Here is a 19898-nt window from a genome sequence, read left to right as displayed (position 1 = left end):
TACCGGAGATCGCATTGCGAATTATCGATCGCATTGCGATTTAGTTGGTCATTTTGGCAAATATAAAAAAAGTTGGTTAAAATCGTATATTATAAGGCATTTTCGGTCACTGGGATTATTTTCTCTTAATGTTAGCTCATTCAATTTATATAATTGTTGTAATAATTCAGTGTTAAATTAAAATATTTTTAAAAATATAAAATTAAAATAAATATAATTAATTCATGTAAATGAGAGAGAGTGTGTGGGGGGGGGGGGGATAGGGGGAGGGAGAGAGAGAAATAGAGGAGTATTATATAGCAGTTAAGTATTTTTTTTTTTACTTAAACGGTATGACCGACAAAAATGTTAAAAAAAGGCCACGCCGACGGTGATGCAAGCCAATCTTTCCTCTCTTGGAATTCCTCGTATCTCTCTTTCCCTTCATCTCCTCCATCCCTTTCCTTCCTCCTCCTACATTCCCCTATAATCCCTCCCAAAACTACCAGACTCTCCTTTCCGTTCAACCGTTTCCCTTCCATGTCCTCCATCACCATGCTCACTTCCCTCACCTACATTTCTCCACCTTCTTTCCCACAGCACGTGACCGCTACCCCACACTCCACCCACTCGCGTGCCGATCCTCTCCGTTCATCGCCAGAAACCACTGTTCTGAACCGCATGTGCACTTCACCTGTCAACCAGTGCCGCTGCACCGAAACCGCCCTTCTGCTCGACATGTTCACCGCCCTCTTCCAGGTCGGGTCAATCACTATCCAGCTTAGACTCAGGTTCTCCTCTTGCTGTTTGATCCATGTTTCGTCTTCATTGCTGTTTGAATACTTGACGGGTATCGAAGCGGAGTCTTCCAGGTCAAGTAGGTCCTCCTGGAACGGGGAACACAAGAACCGGCTGCTTGACATATCGATTTCTTCGACTTTAGAATAAATAATCTCGTTTTTGTAGTAAACATCAACGGTGAAGATCAATTCCGTTGGGAGAGTGGAAGAGTTGTTGACGGCGGGGTTTAACGGTCGGGGATCGGGGAACGAAAAGGAATCGGAGAAGAATGAACGGTGTCCGAAAGGGAAAGTGGTTAAAACCTTGGTTTACCACCCACTATATCAGGACACCAAATTTTAGACAATTACAATAAGTAAACTAGTATATTCATCAATTTAGAACTTAGGCTTTAATAGATACAACAAAAAGCAACCTGCCTCAATTCTACATATAGTTGTGAAGAACAACAAAAAGCCTAAAATATTCTAGAGTTTGCAGCATATGTATTACCTCAATATAAAATGCAATGGCTAATTCTTAGGACATTTGTTGCTATTCTACATTGTAGGAAGGAGATAGCATAATTTGTTTGGTAATTTTTAGATATTTAAAGTTTGTCCTTATTAACAAAAAAAGGCAGAAGAAAGTACTATTAACAAAACACTCAATATATCATATATTCTAGCAACATCAAATGAAATCAATATTAAATTTATACTCTTTCACAATATATACAAACTTCATACTAATTAAATTAGTTCACCTCAAATTTAATAGTATACAACTACTTGAGCAATCTACTAATTTCTCAAAATTTTCATCTAAATGATATGCAAATTAAGTATGTCTACATATTATACTTCTCTTATATAAGAACGCCTAATTTCTTATAATTTTCATCCTAAAAACATTTTTGAAGTTAAGAAGAAATGAAATAATCACCTGTGAGTAGGCTGAATACCGAATAACATCAAGCAATCATCAATATTCAATAATAACGCTGTAAATTAGAGATAGATACAGAGTGAGAGAAGAAATAATACGCAAAAAATACATGAATTTTAGGAAAAATTAATCAAGCAAACCTGAAAGAAGAAATAATACGAAAAAAATACATGAATTTCAGGAAAAAATAATCAAGCAAACCCTAAAAAACAAAATCTCTAATTCTAATATAAATTATATGATAAGATTTAAGAAGAAAAAGACAAAGAAAAAGAAATAATGAAAGGAAAAATAATATACCTGAGTTTGTTGAATGAAATCCAAGAGATTGATGTAGTTATTGAGTGTTTCATCAATGAAGACGTGTGACAGGGAGAAGAAGAGACAAAGAGCGACTATAGCTGCTAGGTGTGTGAGTTAGGGTTTCTAGTTTTTGGCTCAATGTTTTTAACTTTTTATGTTCAAAGTATTTTTTTTAGTATGGGCTCAGTTTATTTGGGCTCTAATATTTTGGACAATATAATGTTATGCAGTTTCGGTTTCAGGGTACCCGGTATTGGAACCACTTTTACCCGGGTACCCAACCGGTTCTAGTTCCAAAATTTTGGGAACCATAACCGATGTTAACAGGGTCCTTATTTTGCTACCCGGAACCGGAACCGCTGGGATCGGTTCTGATTCCAGAATAGGGTTCCCTGTTATTTTGCTCACCCTACCAAAAACTTAAAACAACCTTGAGAAAAAGAGGATAGTATCGATACCCCTATAGAGATTATTGATACTCAAACCTTGGTATCAATACTTCCATGAGTATCAGTACCAAAATTACAATCTGGAAAATCGGTATCAAAACCCCTTCTCCAGGTATCGAGACCAGACTTAGAGTATCGATACTCCATACATGAGTATTGATACTTCCACATAAAAACTTATATGTTTTTTTCCAGTATAAGAACATTATAGATACTGACACATACAATATTGATACTAGCACTCGAAAATGCCTTGTTTAGGCATCTTCAGCCTTTCAAAACCATTCTAAAGGCCCTAAGGAGGTCCCCAAACATTATTAGAGTCTTATTTGAACTTATTAGGGTCAGAAGGAGTCATAATATAATATAAAAACACATAAATGTGAGATTTACCATGAACATGCTCTTAATCCTTCATAAGCTAATGCAAGCTACATAAATGCATGGTAAGGCTTACAAATGGTATTAAAGGTTATAAGGGTGTTACCTTAGTGATTTAGCTGATGGAATCTCCCCAAAATCACCCAAGTGACAACTTTTCCTTCCTCTTGCTTTGGACTATTCTCCAACTTCTTTCACTAATGCATAAGGAAAAGATGCTACTAACTTATTTATGAGGCTATTACAAGTCTAGAAACATTTCTTAAAGTTCATCATACCCCAAACATAAGCTAAAATCCACTATTTCATAAACCCCCACTAAAACCCATTTTTAGTTCAAAACTTAAAACTTGACATATGGGGCTTGAAATGATGCTCTTGAATGGGGGAAGAATCTTTCTTACCTGAGGTAAACTCAACTAGGATTTGAATTCCTTAAATCTTCACTTGGAGGAAAGAAAAATAAAGAGAGAAATGGGAGAGATGAGGAAGAGTGTTTGGTGATTTAAGATGGGGTGGTTCACGTTGATATTATATAAAAATAAGGGGGTTTACCTCTTGATTTGAAAAAGTATAAAATTTCACTTTAGGCCATCTTCCTTTTTACTTCTTATTAAACTTATCCCAAAAGTCCAACACTAGGACCAAACCAAGCCAATTCTTACTTAATTTTATCCAATTTATCCAATGGGCCATTTTGGGCCCGAATTAAAGGTTTCGGGTTAAGCCGAACTACTAACCCGGGGATTGGGGTATTACATTAGGTGCCTCAACCGTAATTGTCGTTAAATGCTACCACTAAAGAACATATGTCATATTCTGATAATTTTAAAAAATTAAAATTAAAAAATAAAATATTATTATGTTTATAAAACTAAAAAATAAAAAACTTTAAAAAAACCCCTAAAATTTTAAAAACCCTAATTTCAACTCCTAAACCTACATCGACCGCCACACTTTCACGTTGATGAACCTTTACCTTACGATCGATAACCCCATGAAAAGCTCTCGGAACAAGAGCCAATCCACGTGTGCACCTCGATGAACCCCGATGCTACAAATTATGACCCTATGCAATCCCGACAGCCAATTGACGACAAGGATGACGAAGTCTGACTAGGAAAATGGAAAGGACAATGTCGACGGTAGTAGTCGTGCCGACAAGGACGATGTCATAGGGCTAGGGTTTGAGATTTGGGGTTTTTTTAATTTAAGATAAATAAGGGTTATTTTTTTAAATATATTAATATTTTTACTTTTTCTAAAAAAATAAAATTATCAAAATTATCATAATGTGACACGTGTCACTTAACGGAGTTTTTTAAAGAAAATTTACGGTCGGGACACTTAAAGTGGTAACGTTTGCAACGTTAGACATCTAGATGAATCAAAGAGTGTGCAGACACATATTTAAGAAAAACAATATAGTTTGAATAGTTATTTTTTTTAATTAATCATTTTATTAAAGATATTGACTAGGAAATGAGACGATCAAAAGATCCTAGCAAAACCGTGTTCGGTTTGGTTGACTAGAACAAGCAGCGGACATGATAAAATGCTTTAGCAGACTGCTCGATGCCTCAATTGTTAACTACCACTTCCCAATATTTTATTACATTTAAATTAATTCTTTCCTTAAGAGAAAAAAATAATATCTTCAACTATATTATCTATAGAGTTTGATAAAATTAAAATTTTAATCCTTTTTATCAAGAAGTCGTCGCTAATTTTTAATTTATACTTAAGCAAACACTTAACATAAATTAAAATTTCATTTAGAATAAAAAGATGAAACTTTGTTTAAATATGATAAGTTAATTCAAAAAAAATTAATAATTTAGTCCCATTGAATTAAACGTATCATTTTACCATATTTTTCACGCTTTTATGATTAATTGAACATGTGATGTGTGCAATTTGGACGTGTAAGATGAAGCTGGGGCATTCAATCATTATCCACACGATTATTTGCTGATTTTCATTTATTTTTTTTAATGTCGTGCAAAAAGGTCCTATTTATTCTTTTGCTCGCGAGTGGAAGTGCCTTATGTATCATCACCTAACTCCAGATTAGTTTAAAACAACATATTGGATAAACAATTATTACATTGACTTGGTGCTTTCTTGCTTGGTAACCATTCAGCTTAAGTTACAATGTTTCAACGTATCGACTACTTTGATCTATTTTTCACGTTTATAGGAGTTCGCCTATATTTTTACTTGTAGAATATGATATTATCTTAGCATTTCTAATAATATCAAGTGTCATTTTTATTTCGATATTTTTATTATCTGGAGTTTTCATTTCCAAAAAAAAAACTTTCTAGCTATAAATCGGGTATAGAACTAATGGGTGATGGTTACAATTTCAAAATCATTATTATATGCTTACTCTACTCTAGTTTTGTTGTTAAGTACTCTAGGCTAGTTTTGATGCTTCGTCAGAGGATAAAAAAACTTTAATGTTTGCAATCTGATGGGCAATAGTGGGAGCTCTTTCTGTCATTATAGGCTAGACGCCAATGTTGGTTTTACAGTTGCAACTACAGTTAGGCTGACTGAGAAATTTAAACAGTGCATGGAAACTTCACAACTCGTTCTACAAGTTGTGTAGTTGTAGGATGTTTTAGTTGTTGAAGTATGTAAATTGCTGGTACTGCTGCAAAGGGTAATGTTGATTAGTTTGGTTGTAGGTATTGTGATAAATCTGATAGTACATTGGTTCGTACACAGTTTATTATTGTTGGCGGAAAAACTAGACAAATTGTGGGATTTTAGGAAGAAGATGAGAGGCATAGCTTGTTATTTTGTTCTTGGAGGTTCATCTTAACATAGTCTTTTTTAATTAAGAGGTGCTCCATGTTCACACATCAATTGTTGATGGAAGAAATGGAATTATGATAGTGTTTGGTGATTCACTTTTTCATATTTGGGTGGAGAGCTGTAGACAATTTTTTTGTGGAGGGGAAAGAGAGAATAGATAAACTAAAGAAGATGATGAACAATCGAGAGAGCTCGAGAAAAAAGAGAGTTTTCATCCTCCTTCTCCAACCTTGCTTGGTGATTTGTATACAAATAGTTGGTATTAGTGTCAGGCAAATATGAAAGCTATTTGTAAGTTAGTAGGATAAATAGATTTGACTATCAGATAGTAGATTTAGATGATAGATCTTTTGATCCTAGTAATGGACAAGTCAAATGACTATAACTTACCGGACGATATGAGATTTCGAAGCCTTTGAGGAACTTCAAAGCATTTAGTGTTTGATAGGCAGAGGAATGACAACAGATGTGTTGATAGGATAACACATAATTAAATAGTATCATTTTATTAATGAGTATTGTGAGAGAGCCAATCCTTCCTCACATGTTACTATACTCTCAATCTCAATTTTCATATCTGCATATTAAAATTATTATTTCAATATATTTTAACTTATTTTATAATTTTTTTAAAAATGCTCTTTAGAGGATCCAATTATACCTAAATAAAATATATTGATGATAATTTTTTATTTTTAAATTATATTTTATTAATAAATTTGATGATATCAAGACGGTTCATTTTTCATGGCTGTTTTTTCTTTTAATCTAGGATGATTATGAGTGATTTTATTTTTTTAAAGACTCTCAATCATTTAATAATAAACACTTAAATACTCTGCAGTTTCGTTGGGCTCGAACCGATAACATTTAGGGATAACAATCATCTTTTTAACTACTGAAATAATTTAATTCGTGCATTTTTCATTACTATTTTTAAGTATTTTTATTAGATATAATATAGTTCAAAAAAAGTTTGGTTAGAAACCCTCGTAGTCTGTTCTCAATTTGAGAACCAAATAAATTGTTCTCTCAAAATTGAGGAATAATTCAATTTCATCAATTTTAAAATTAATTAATTATTATTAATCACATCTTTTATTATTTTTATTAAATTTAATATAATTTTAATTGATATAATGATAAATTTAACCTCAAAGGTTTATTTATTATAATAATTTGATTTTAATTCTAATTTTTTTATAAATTTAATTCTTAATAATTATAAAATTTATAATGTATGTGTTAAATTTTAAATAAAGGATCAAGTTGATATCACTTATGAATATTAAAAAGTAAATTCTAGTTATTTGGTAAAAAGTTATTTATCGATAAAATCATAATTATGTAGTGAAATAGCTTAACAGATAATTTGGTGAGCTCACCACTCCTACATCACTTCGTAAAACGTCTTGTTCAACAGAGACGATGAATTTTTATGAAGGTTACAATTGATCCCGACAATCATGATTGAGATTGAATTTCTTTTTCTCGAAATGGTTGGTGGATAGAGCCGCCACGGTGGAAGAGCTGCAATTTGCTCGCGCAAAAGCAACCAACCATGTATAGCATTCAACTAACGTTTAGACGACATTGTTTGACGGGTAAACTACATTATTCATTAATAAATTTTATTTTCTCTATTATTTTACTCATAGTAATCTTAATTTTTTTCAATTTTCACTAAACTGTTGTTCATGTTCGGTCACTATAAATTATTTTATTATTATTATTATTATATTTCATTAAATATAAAAATAATTTAAAATAATACTAATATAATATTTTATCATTATTAAAGTTAAAAAGATTTAAAATAATCACACCCTTTCTCGTCATCGTCAACCATCGTTGTCCTTCGAAACCAACAGTCGTTTGATCCCAAATTGTACTGAGAGACTCGTTTTGACATGCTAAGTCTAAATTTGGTAGTTGTTTCATCGGAAATTGTAACACCAAATTTCGGGATAGTAATTTCAGGTTTACCCATGAGGTATATATACCTCGTGAAGTTCACGGTTGAAGTCATTTTTAAAAAGATGAGAGCTTTTATCTCTTTCATCTCATTATATTCTTCATTATTCATGTCCTTCTCATTTTCCGTCTCCTTCTTCCTTTCCAAGTTCCATAGCTCAAACATAAGTTCTTAAGCCTCTTTCGTGCTTCAAATTCATCTATAATCCCCTAGCAACCTTGTTTTAAGGATTCAAGCTTTGGGTTCCTTATTTTTCTATAGAAAATATGGGTTTTATCATCCACCACATAGAGGACAATGTTGGTGGACTAAAGGAGCTTCATTTTGGGATTCTAACATCAAGGTAGTGTATTTCTAAGCATTTGTAGAGTTAAGGCTTTCATAAGCATGATGACTTGTTAACATTTGAGTGTTTGAGCATTTTATGGTTTATGCTTGATTTTATGATTAGATGATGTTTTTTTTATGTAAAACATGTGTTTTTATGAAACTCTATGACCCTAAGTAATTTTCTAAAGATTTAGCACATGATTAGGAACTAAACTAACACCTTTAGGATGATTTTTGGGGGTTTTCCAAACTTAAACAAGGCATTTCTAGGTTTAAGTATCGCTATTGGATGAACTAGGATGAAAATTAGGCATTTTCAGTAGGGAGTATCGATATTGATGGGGAGAGTATCGATATTTCCCATACAATATAGATATTGAGGGTGTCTTGTATCGATAGCGGGATAATTTTTAGCAAATAAAAGCCATTTTTAATACCGATACTCATGGGGGTATTGATACTTGACCCTAGGGTATCGAAATACAAGTAGAGTATTGATACTACTCATTTTGGTTTGTGAGGGACATGAAGGACCAAAGGGACCTAAAGACACTCGTAGGAGTGGGTTATAATCGAAGTAACCATACTAAGCATAATACGTCTAAGTATCTTTAATCAAGCACGTATCAAAAAGTAAGAAAGAGGAATATTGTAGAGGATGTACTGACAAGCGATACAATAAGTAAGTCAGATTTTGTAATAATGAGGTCATGTACTCTAGAATTGTTAGTGAACTGAGAACATATAAGTCTTCATCCAATTCAAAGGGTATTGTAGATAAGTGTGATAAGAACGACTAGAGTGTTGCTACCAAAAAATGAACCCGAGTCAGGTACAGGCTAACTAGTATTACATCTAGTGAACAACAAACACAGTAATCATCCTAAAGTCACGAAACGTATAGAGACGTCTTTAGAGAAAAATGACTAAAAAATCCTTATGTGCTAATGACCAGAATAGAACAACTTAATAAATTCTCAAAAATAACATACTAATAAACCTTCTCATAACGTTCTAAATGAGATAACGAACGAGATAACAGCTAGTGCGGAGTTAACCTCACTTTAGTGTATCGAGCTATACTAATGTGTAGATAGGTTACCTCAATTGTCTCAATTGGGCATTGTCAGCGTTGTGTGGCCTTAGAGCCCTCAGATATGCATGTGTAATTGCATCAGACTAGTAACTAGATATCCTTAGAGCTTGGCTTGACGAATGTGTGAGATCGAGTTAATGCTTCAGTTGAGCAAGAATTTTATCGATGTTATGTGACACCGGGTCCCCCTATATGTCTACCTGATGACTATGTGAGACCAGGAGATCATTTAGTAGCTTAGTGGGAATTTCACCAATGCTTTGTGATATCGGGTTCCCTCATTTAACTAGTGTATAATAGCCATGTGAGACCATATACTAGCATTGTTACATCTAGATATCGCACAACATAGTTAGTGTTGTATTCATATAATGCTTAGTAGTGTCAGTATCACATTTAGATAACATAAAATAGTTACAGTCATTATGGGTAGAGACCCAATAGAGGTGTACTCATGGTAAGGCCCTTAGTAGATGAGTAAGGGAAACATGAGACTCATACTTCAGTGATAGAATAGTAAAACCTTAAGTAGGTAGCACTTGATTAAAATCATGCATGTACCTACTGCTTAGTACCATATCTTTAGCATGCTTGTGTTTAGGACCCAGTGGTAAGTTTTAGAAAGGTGTTAGCGGATACTTTCCCCTAGGTACTTCAAGTACTTGTATAAGTTCATAATCCTGATGGTACTCCCTTTCTTAATTTGTGTTGTAGAGTTTTGCGATGGCCAATCATTAAGAGCGTTATCTCAAGGATAGGATGAAGACCCAATCCTCTCATCCCGATAATGTCAGCGTTGAGTTCTTATATAGGGCAGAGGATCATGGGATCCTGTTAAGTGCGGGAGTCGCAGAGGTAACTTTTTTTTGGAGGTTTAACTTTCACTCTTAGAGAAAAAATGAATGTTATTCTTGGAGAACATATTGTACAGTGAACTGTCTAGAGTACGTTAGTGCCGACAGAGTCCCTAATAGAGAGACAAAGGAAGTATAAGACAATTGACTTCTTCATTTCATGTGATGATGATCCAATTTTAATCGATTAGTGGTTGAGAGAGACCATGAGGACTTTGAGACAACTTCACCTTACCTCAGAGGGTAAGTTAGAGTGTGTCACTACCTTGTTCAAGGGTGATGCTATCGACTGATGGAAGACTATAGAGATAGCTCTATAACCTGAAGTACCTACGTAGGATCAGTTCCTAAATGATTTTAGAGGCAAGTATATCAACAAAGAATATATGGATGGTTTAAGGATGTAATTCTCCCAACTAGTTCAGGGAGATCGTTCAATATACGAGTACGAGTGAGATTTTCTTCGATTGAGTCGTTATGCTCTAGAGTTGGTTGTAACTGAGTCCTTGAAGTGCAAGAGGTTCATCGAGGGACTTTATATTGATATCTATGTGTAGTTAACGGCATACCTGGCTAAGGTATTTTCAGAGTTGTCACGGTAGGTTAAGGCCATGGAGAGGGTGCATAGTATATGGAAGAGTTTATTAGGTGAATCAAGTAGCCCAAGTATTAAGGCTTGTATACCAGTGGATCTATCTGAATAGATAACAGAGAGGCCAGAGGTCTGCGTGAGCAGAGGAGAATGACATTAGCTTTGTCATTCCAGTCGAGTCAAGGGTCAAATGTAGGGTCTCATAGGAGACTGTCAGCTTCACCGTCTATGGTGAGCTCTAGAGGCTCTAATAGAATGTTGAGGTATCCATAGTGCGAGAATTATGGTAAAAACCATTGGGGACGGTGCTTTAAACTCTATATAAAGTATTATAGATGTGGATCCTTGGCATATATAGTGAGGGATTGCCCTAGTTCGGAAGACGATGTCTCAGCTCAACCTAGAGGAGTGGTTCCAATGGTTCACTATGGCAGAGAACCTACCCATAGGGTTCTTATTTTTATGCTCGAGAAGGAGACTAGAGGAGTAGATAGACATATTCCTGATTTGACTTTTACGATCCAGCTTGTCAGATCTCAGAGAGACAGGGTCAGTACGTTGATGTTGCATATGAGATACCATGTATGTTTTCACCTATATTAGTTTTTTATGTTGCATCAGTAGATATGAGTTTGTGCATTCCTTTGTGACACCTTGCGAGCTATATAGTAAAGGTATTCATTTAGAGGATCTTGGTGTGAGGATCCAACTGCCTAGTTGGTAAGCCTTAGTGGAATGGAAAAGGTTTACATTAGATGTTAATCGAGGACTTGGTCAGACTTAATAGCCTACCTAAGGGAATTGTTAGCACAAGTGATACTTTGGTCATGGAGTCACAAGTTTAAAGATGTTTGAGAACCTTATGAGAATAAATGATTGTTCCTTGTTGAGTTGAAGGTTAACTCTAAGGAAATGTATAGTCATAGAACCCTCCACCCTTGTGTGTTCCCTAGGGAAACATTCGTGTGGGTTTTTAATGTTAGATATGAGACTTTGAGGATATTTTTTCATTACTTATAGAGGGTTCGTGTGATAGGCCCTCAGAGATTTAGTAATCCTAAGTTTAGTATTGGAGGTAAAGATCTCCATGAGGGTGTTAAGAATACTCAAGTTGCTCTAGCCTATGTTCATTACCTTGTTTCCATAAATATCAAGATATACCTTAGCTAGTGCCAAGGCACTTTAGTTACTAACTAAATGCATATGTCCTAAGTAGTAGCGAGGAGTACGTTAGTCGAGTGTACGTTACCGATAAAATAGTTCCAGAATCTCACCCTAAGTACTAAGGGTATTATAGGTAGGATAATTAGGAGTCTAGAGGTACAGAGATTCCTTTGATTTCACAATAATGCATTCATGCATGAACAATACGTGATTTAGCTAGGTGAGCCAAGTCTAATTCCCCATGTCTTCATGTTAGTATATGAGCGTGAGCTATATACAACACATAGTAGTATGCAGTGTTGTGTAATACCATGGATTTTAGTGCTTGAAACTAAAAGAGATCAAGTACTTTAATACGTAATCGACTAACATTAGTTGTCATCGAATAACTAGTGGTGGTAAGTGATAGTGGATTAGACGTAGAGTCACAGAATCCTTAAGTTAGAGTGCGATTGCAAGGGATCTTCGCTTTGTGACAAGTGCTCTCCAGGAGAGCTAGATGTTGTTAGTTTCTCTATGCAAGTAGTTGGTTTTCAGCTGTGAGTACCTTAGATGCACGATCTAATGAGTAGCATGTATGTAAACCGCAAGGAAACTGAGAAACAATTAGGTAGCGTGGTTGAATATTGAATCAGAGTTGTGCAGTGGAAACATAGATCAATATGTAGAAAGCTAGGAGTTGTTATCATATCTTTAGTAGTTAGCATCGAGATCGCGTATGGTAAGTTCCTGTAAGATCTCAATGTGTTGTATGACGAGTTACCTAAGTTTAGTAAATAATAAAGATTTAGAGTTGTACAGTATGTTAACTCAATTTAGTAGAGTTAGTTAGTGAAAGCGGTCTGCGATAGTAGTTAAATCCTAGAGTAGTGTTATCCTTGTGAAACGTTTCACGCACTCAATATTAGACAACAAAAATGAGATTCTTTGGCCTTGGGCCTGTCTAAGGTTGTTGCTTAAGGTTCCATGCAGGTAGCGTCCTTTGGAAAATCGTAGATCGATTTTGAAAGATCCAGAGTTTGCATGACATGTTGTGGGAACTTCTTCCCTGAGAATCATACCATATAAGAGTCTAGGTTCTTTGAGGCTTCTAAGTGCTTGACCCAAGAGTAAGTTGTTATTTGATCCAAGTAAATTTTGAGGACGAAATTTCTTTTTAAGAAAATGAGAGTTGTAACACCCTAAATTTTGGGCTAGTAGTTTCGTATTTACCTAAGAAGTATTTGGACCTCGTGGAGTTCGTGATTAAAGTCTTTGAGCCAAGTATGAGCTTAATTGGGTTAGAACTAGGCCCAATTAGCCATAAAAAGGGTTTTTGAATGGTAAAAAGATGAGGAATGACCAATAGTTTGATTATCCCATTTGTTAAATGATGAGAGCTTTTATCATTTTCATTTCCTTTTTTTTTCTTCATTTCCTTCTCATTTTCCCTCTCATTCTTCCTCTCCAAGTTATATAGCTCAAAGGAAACTTCTTGAGCCTCTTTAATACTTCAAATTCATCCATAATCCCTCTAGCAACCTTGTTTTAAAGATCCAAGCTTTGAGTTTCTTATTTTTTTAGAGAAAATGAGGGTTTTATCATCCAATTCCTAGAGGAGAGTGTAGGTGAACTAAAGGAGATTCATTTTAAGATTCTAACAGCAATGTAGTGTATTTATAATTCTTTGTGGTGTTAAGGCTTTCATAAGTATGATGATTTGTTAAGATTTGAGTATTTGAGCGAGCATTTTAGGGTTTATGCTTGATTTTATGATTAGATGATTTTTTTTATGTAAAACATGTGTTTTTATAACACTTTAAGACCCTAGGTAACACTAAGACTAGTAGGATGGTTTTTGGGGGTTTTCTAAGCTTAAACAATGTATTTATGGGTTTGAGTTCTAATATCCAAAATATATACCTCTTTAGAAACAAAAATGACTAAAATACCCTTAAGTGCTAATGACCATAATAGAGCGGCTTAATAAATTATCAGAAATAACATACTAATAAACCTTCGTATAACGTTCTAGATGAGAGAACAGGCGAGAGAACAGCTAGTGAGGGGTTGACTTCACTTTTGTATGTCGAGCTACCTTATTCAGTAGATAGGCTACCTTAGTTGCCCTAATGGGGTATTGTCAGTGTTGTGTGGACTTAGAGCCCTCAAATATGCATGTGTAGTTGCATCAGTCGAGTACAACAAATATCCTCAGAGCTTAGCTTAACGATTGTGTGAGACGGAGCAATGCTTCAGTTGAGCAAGAATTGTACCGATGATATGTGACACCGAGTTCCCCTTTATGATCTACCTGATGGTTATGTAAGACCAGGACATGATTCAACAACTTAGTGGGAATTTCACTGATGATATGTGACACACGATTCCCTCAGCTAGCTAGTGTCTGATGGCTATGTGAGACCATATACTAGTAGTATTTATTTAGATAATGAACACCATAGTCGATATTGAATTTATATAATGCACAACAGTGATAGAGTCACATTTAGATAACAGAAAGCAGCTACAGTCAGTGTGGGTAGAGACCCAATAGAGGTGTACTAATGGCAAGGCCCTTAGCAGATGATTAAGGGAAGCATGAGACTCAACTATATAATAGTAAAACCTTAAGTAGGTAGCACTTGATTAAGACCATGCATGTGCTTACTCTTTAGTACCATGTCTTTAGCATACTTGTTTTTATGAAACTCATATTGTTGCTCTAGATTAGCGATTATACTACTAGGCTTTGTAAGCTTAGCGTTTGGATGTTTTCTGTTTGCATGTTATTAGCTTGAGCATTTCGAGGAGCATCGTCACAACAGGACTTCCAGCTTTCTTCCTCAGAGTACTATATTGTAGCTTTAGTGCGCATATGTATTCATAGGACCCTTATTATTATATTCAGATTTGTAACTCAGAGTTTGTACTATTTTGGGTTTTAAATTATGTGTCAAGGTGCTCCAGTTTATAAAATGTTTTTATAATTGTCATGAGTGTCTATATTGATACTATATTGTACGTTTTGAAAATAAAATTAACAAGTTTTGATAATTAGGGGTTGCCTCGGCGACCCAATATAACACTTTAGGCTCTTTCGGGTTTAGGGTGTTACAGAAATTATCCTCAGCCCCATAAATCTTGACTAAAACATTTCAATTTCCTCACTTTTGATCTCCTATTCTTGGACTTCGGAGAATGTTTCGTCAAAATAGAGGTCGGATTCGAACTCAGGGGTTCAAGGTGAAGTGATTGATGAAATCTGGGACTTAACGACCACCATCTACGACTGTTGGTGTTTCGGTTTCCCCACTTTTGATCGGATTTGAACCATGTTCTGACAAAATATAGATCGCATTCGGAATCATGGGGTCGAGACGAAGCGACTAATGAAATTTGATACCAAACGATCACCTTCTATGGCCGTCGACGGTGGCGTCTAATTACTACGAACAATGGACGTCAACCATATGGGTTTAATTTTATATTTTAACTTATTTTTATAATAAATAATAATAAAAATGTCACATCATACTAAAATAATAATAAAATAATTCAGAGTGAACAAAACAGAAACAATTCAAAAGTTTAATAAATAAATTAAAAAATTAAAAGTACAATGAATAAAATAAAAGAGAGTAAAGTTCGGTAATAAATGATGTAGTTTGCCCTTGTTTAATTTACAAAACTGTTTTTAAGTGAATTAAATTCAGGAAAAATATTAGAAATGTTGCAATATTTTACAATTCATATTTCAACTTTTGTTAATGTAAAAAAATTGATAAACTCATTCGGCTGGTCTTAGTGGCATGACTGTAGTTGCGTCTGGACAAGAGGAGCATCTACCTAGGGCCTCTTCTGTCCACCACTCAAAATTATGAAGTCTACATTAAATTTATAAAAAAAAATATGATCATCTAATTATTATTATTATTGAAATTATATTTAGTGTTATATTTTATTTCTTTTGTTGTTACTCATAATTAAAAAATTAACGGTAATATTAATGTGATATTTCTAAATTATTCTTTTACTTTTCACTTAGTTATTCTTTTATCATTTTTAACAAGAGTCATCTTAAAAGAGATTCATGTTTGTTTTGTACGAGTTGTTGGATATTTAATAAAATTTCTTGATTTTAAAATTTGATGTATTTATTAGATTGTTTATTAAATGTAATAAAAAATAATTTATAAACAAATTTATTTATTTTTGTTTGCTCTTACAATTCAATTTTTTTTATTAGAGACCTAATTCCTATGTTCGTCCCTTGCCATTGAAATAATGCGGTAAAAAGGAATATTATTCTCTCTAGAAAGACTAAGTTTGAACAACTGTATCTACATAGTGCGTGGTAATTGTTAATCAATTAAAAAAAATTCTGAATAGATATTACTTTGTCATCACCCTATACTATTCTTAAAATGGATACATGACACGCTATAATATTAATCACTTTCGTTTTAATTTTGTTCGTTTTCCCTCATTAAATTCAAAGAACATAATATCTAATCATTTTTATTTCCAATGAGGATGATTCAGTGTCCACATCACCCCCCAAACAAAATCTTCTTTTCTGTTTGTTTGTGTGAGAAAGTTGGGGAAAATAGACACAGAATGGGAAAGAAGGTTTTGGATAATTTGAGGTTTTGTACAAAGACCCTAATTACAAAGGATTACCCTTTCCTTCTGTTTTCAAAAATAAAGTCTGAACCAGAAAGAACCAAGAATTCCATAAAATCAAATGGTTCACAGTAGAACTGGTATATATTTTGACAATAATGCTTTCTAATTCATTTTTATTTAACCTGGCATTTAGATTCAGCATACCCAACCGTCTGGCTTGCTTGATCAACAAATAGGAGTTTTTGTTTTATTTATTCGCACCAAGCCTACAACATTAGCAATGGAAACCACAAAGAGAACCTCATATGATTATGGCGCTCTCCTTCCACGGCTGTGTATTCATTCCGTTGCCTTGCCTTTGCATCTGCTGCTACTGCCTGTTTCTAGGAGATAACAGACCATGGAATCGACATCGTCCCCGAATATGTTATACGCTTCAATCGCCTGCAGATAACTGAATCCCATTGACAACACTAATTGCATCCCACTGCTCAGTACTGTTTCCTGCTCCACTTTGCTTTCACTTCCTGATGCACCCCCTGTCCACCATATTTCACCAGGTTAAGGTTTGGGTTTCGGGTCCATATAACAAACATAACATTAGATTAGATTCTAAGATATTTACAAACGTACTATCTCCCGATGATGACGGTTCCGCAGTGGAAGCAGATAACTCTTTACTACGGCCCACATGCATCTTAAACTTGTCATTGGCAAGGTACTCAGCTCGAGAAGCTTCCATAACCATTCGCTCGATTTCCTTCTCGGTAAGCTCAAGATCAGAGTAGAACCGCCCCTCAGCTAGGAGTGCCTGTTGGTATGAAGTATGTAACAGAAAGAAAACTTATGTTAATATCATCCTACACACGAAATAAAAAGAAACTAATTCCAAAAATACTTGCATTATCAATCTGTTGATCTTGCTGAGCTTTAATAGCAGCCTTCACTTGATCCTTGTCCACATTAGTCTGCAAAACCAGACAGCATCAGCAACGCATCAAACGGACCATCTGAGATATTAGAAAGCTTCTAACTTCTAACCAACCGAAGAAGCAACAAAGTCGGAAAATCTGAGAAGGAAATTTATACACACCCCTTGAAGACAGCTAAATCCGAGCCCAGCACCAATTGTCAAACAGCATGGGTCAACAAGTGAATTGTAATGATTCCCATGATGGTAGCTAAGCCTTAAGGGAGGTGTGTCGGTATTATAGCTTCCATGAAATATGTTGATAGGTTCTGCACCAAATAAGTTTTTGCCCATTGAAGGTAAGACGATGAAGAAGGATGAAACAAACTAAATCGATATTGAAAACATCATTCAAGAACATCACCTATGCTGTAGAAGTAGATATGAATAGGTCTGTTATACATCTCTGATAAGGCTTGAATCTCCACATTGTTCCCATAGACCTATATTTTGAGATAGCCGAAATAGATGCTTTAAAACCATAATTGGGAATCAAGAAACTAAGTCAGGTGGAGACGTATACGGTTAATATTTTCAAATTTGATTAATTAGAGTGCATGCAATCTTGGCCATGGAATAGAACAAAAGATTAAAAAGTTAACACACACTCAAAAATAGATAGATATATAGATACAATGCTAAAGCAAGTTTTGGGTATGAACATTATGATAGTATAAACAATTACAATGTCCCTGAATACCTTATCTCGTTTTTTCCTCTTACAATAAGATGTAAAGCCTTCGGTTATAAACTGAGAAAAGTGATCCCCCTCCCGCTCCTGGATGAACAGATAAAGGTAAGCATACATCAAAAATATATTCCAAATCATGTCATTCAAGCACCTCAAAGTACAACCATTAAAAGGAAATGAGGAAAACAGTTATTCCTTTGAAACAAATTTAAAAAATTTAAGTGATCCAAAACAACCATATACCATTAAGAAAGTGATAGCAAAAAGCAGTGCATATGTTCAACAACATCAAAATATTTAATCAATAGCTTATATTTATAACGGACTATAAATATTACCAAAAAATATAAAGAGAAGTTTCATGGATCATAAATAATTCATGCGAGTAAATGCATTAGTAGAAAACTTCCACAAACTGTTTCATATGGCTTGAAATTAACATGTGTCATAAGGATTCAAGTATGAGACATTCATACCATATAGTCAATGCACATTTGTCGTGTCAAATCATAAGCTTCAGAGTCCCCATACACTTGATCAGCAACAGCACGGAAGAGGCAGTTCCCATCTTCTAGCATCCGTTTGACTTCTAAACCTTTTGCTCGTCTAATATCAAGTTCAAATTGTCTTTCCCTTTCCTGGACAAGACGCAACAAACCATTGCAAAGTCAATCTGATGACAAAACCAACACAGCAAGATTAAGCATTACCTTCGATCATACTGCAAGAACATTAAACCAACAAAACATTCTTCAAACATAATAAAACAACATAAAACTCATAGGATACAAATGGATAAATTATAAAAGCATATTGATTAAAGTGAACAATCGTAGTCATTTCTGGAAGAGAGAGAGAGAGAGAGAGAGAGGTACAATAAAATAATATGATATACTTTTTTAATACAGATCTTATGAAGTTTTCCATACTAGATGATTTTCACCATAAAAGTGAATTGAAACACACAGGATTCGATTATCTCGAACAAAAAACTTACGGCATCACCATAGGACGATACAAAGCACGGGCTTTGCTCATCAGCACTATTGTAACCCTCCTCGGCATGTGATATAGGAGAAGAAGGCCTTGACTCAGATGGGGATGTCCTCGTTGAAACAATAGGCCAGGCAACAGCTCTTCTAGATAATCCAGCACGAACAGGATTTGAGCTTCCTGAGACAAATCTTCTTAAATGTGATTTTGCTGAAGAAGGTTTAGGTGGTGGAATGGGAGGTGGTGGAGGATGGGGACTTCCACTGCCGATCGGCGAGGGATAACCACTTGAACCTTCAGATTCAGCAGCAACTTTTTCAGAAATCCTCAACCCGTCTGAATCATTCATCATGTCTGGTGAACCCAAGGCATCAAGAGTGTTCATTTTCTCAGCCTCAACAATTGTGTCACTTGAAGTTTCATTCCGATCATTATGCAAATTTTCAAGCAAAGGATCATCATTCACACCCTTATTTCCACTACTCCTTGAACACTCTAAATGCTCATCTGAAGCAACTTGTTCCGGCACTTCCTCACTAACCTCCCCATCTTTTGCATCTGTAGGAACTCGATGAGTAGAAACTTGTGGTTCCACTCGAAAAGAAGATGGTCCAGGCGATGACGAAGAATGGCTTGGATTCAAAGAAGAACTGCCAACAGAACCTCGTTGAACCAAAATGCGAGTCATTGCTATCGATGATTACTATTCTAAATGAGATACTCTATCCCTACTTATTCCCTTCAAAAAAACCCTTAAAGTCAGAGATCGATAACCCTAATAATAGGTTTGTTACGAGTTCTTGCCTTGGACACGGTAATGCCAATCCCTTGGCTGAACGATTTCATCCAGCCTAGCACGTTCGCCTCATCACGGAACAATCTCTGTATTCCCCTGATAAGTCTCATGAGACCCAGACCTAGAACTTTAAACAATAAAACCCTCAAATTACTTGAAATTTTAT

At 34.9% G+C, this 19898-nt stretch overlaps 1 protein-coding gene and 1 pseudogene across 1 annotated transcript; both read right to left on the bottom strand.

Moving 5' to 3' along the window:
* Nucleotides 1–323: 323 nt before the first annotated feature.
* LOC120128343 lies at nt 324–2606 on the bottom strand (annotated as a pseudogene).
* Nucleotides 2607–7333: 4727 nt separating this feature from the next.
* LOC120129499 (OVARIAN TUMOR DOMAIN-containing deubiquitinating enzyme 6-like) lies at nt 7334–19639 on the bottom strand. The gene is made up of 9 exons (XM_039146978.1): nt 18941–19639; nt 18420–18581; nt 17953–18030; nt 17617–17695; nt 17376–17521; nt 17185–17250; nt 16916–17093; nt 16621–16821; nt 7334–7371 (listed from the first exon to the last, which is right to left on the bottom strand). The coding sequence occupies exons 1-8, from the start codon at nt 19622–19624 to the stop codon at nt 16622–16624; spliced, it is 1593 nt and encodes a 530-aa protein (XP_039002909.1). The 5' UTR covers nt 19625–19639; the 3' UTR covers nt 7334–7371; nt 16621.
* Nucleotides 19640–19898: the final 259 nt, after the last annotated feature.

Source organism: Hibiscus syriacus, unplaced genomic scaffold (assembly GCF_006381635.1).
Source record: "Hibiscus syriacus cultivar Baekdansim isolate YM2019G1 unplaced genomic scaffold, ASM638163v2 tig00001644_pilon, whole genome shotgun sequence".
Taxonomy (NCBI): domain Eukaryota; kingdom Viridiplantae; phylum Streptophyta; class Magnoliopsida; order Malvales; family Malvaceae; genus Hibiscus; species Hibiscus syriacus.
This window is presented reverse-complemented; position numbering and strand designations above follow the sequence as displayed.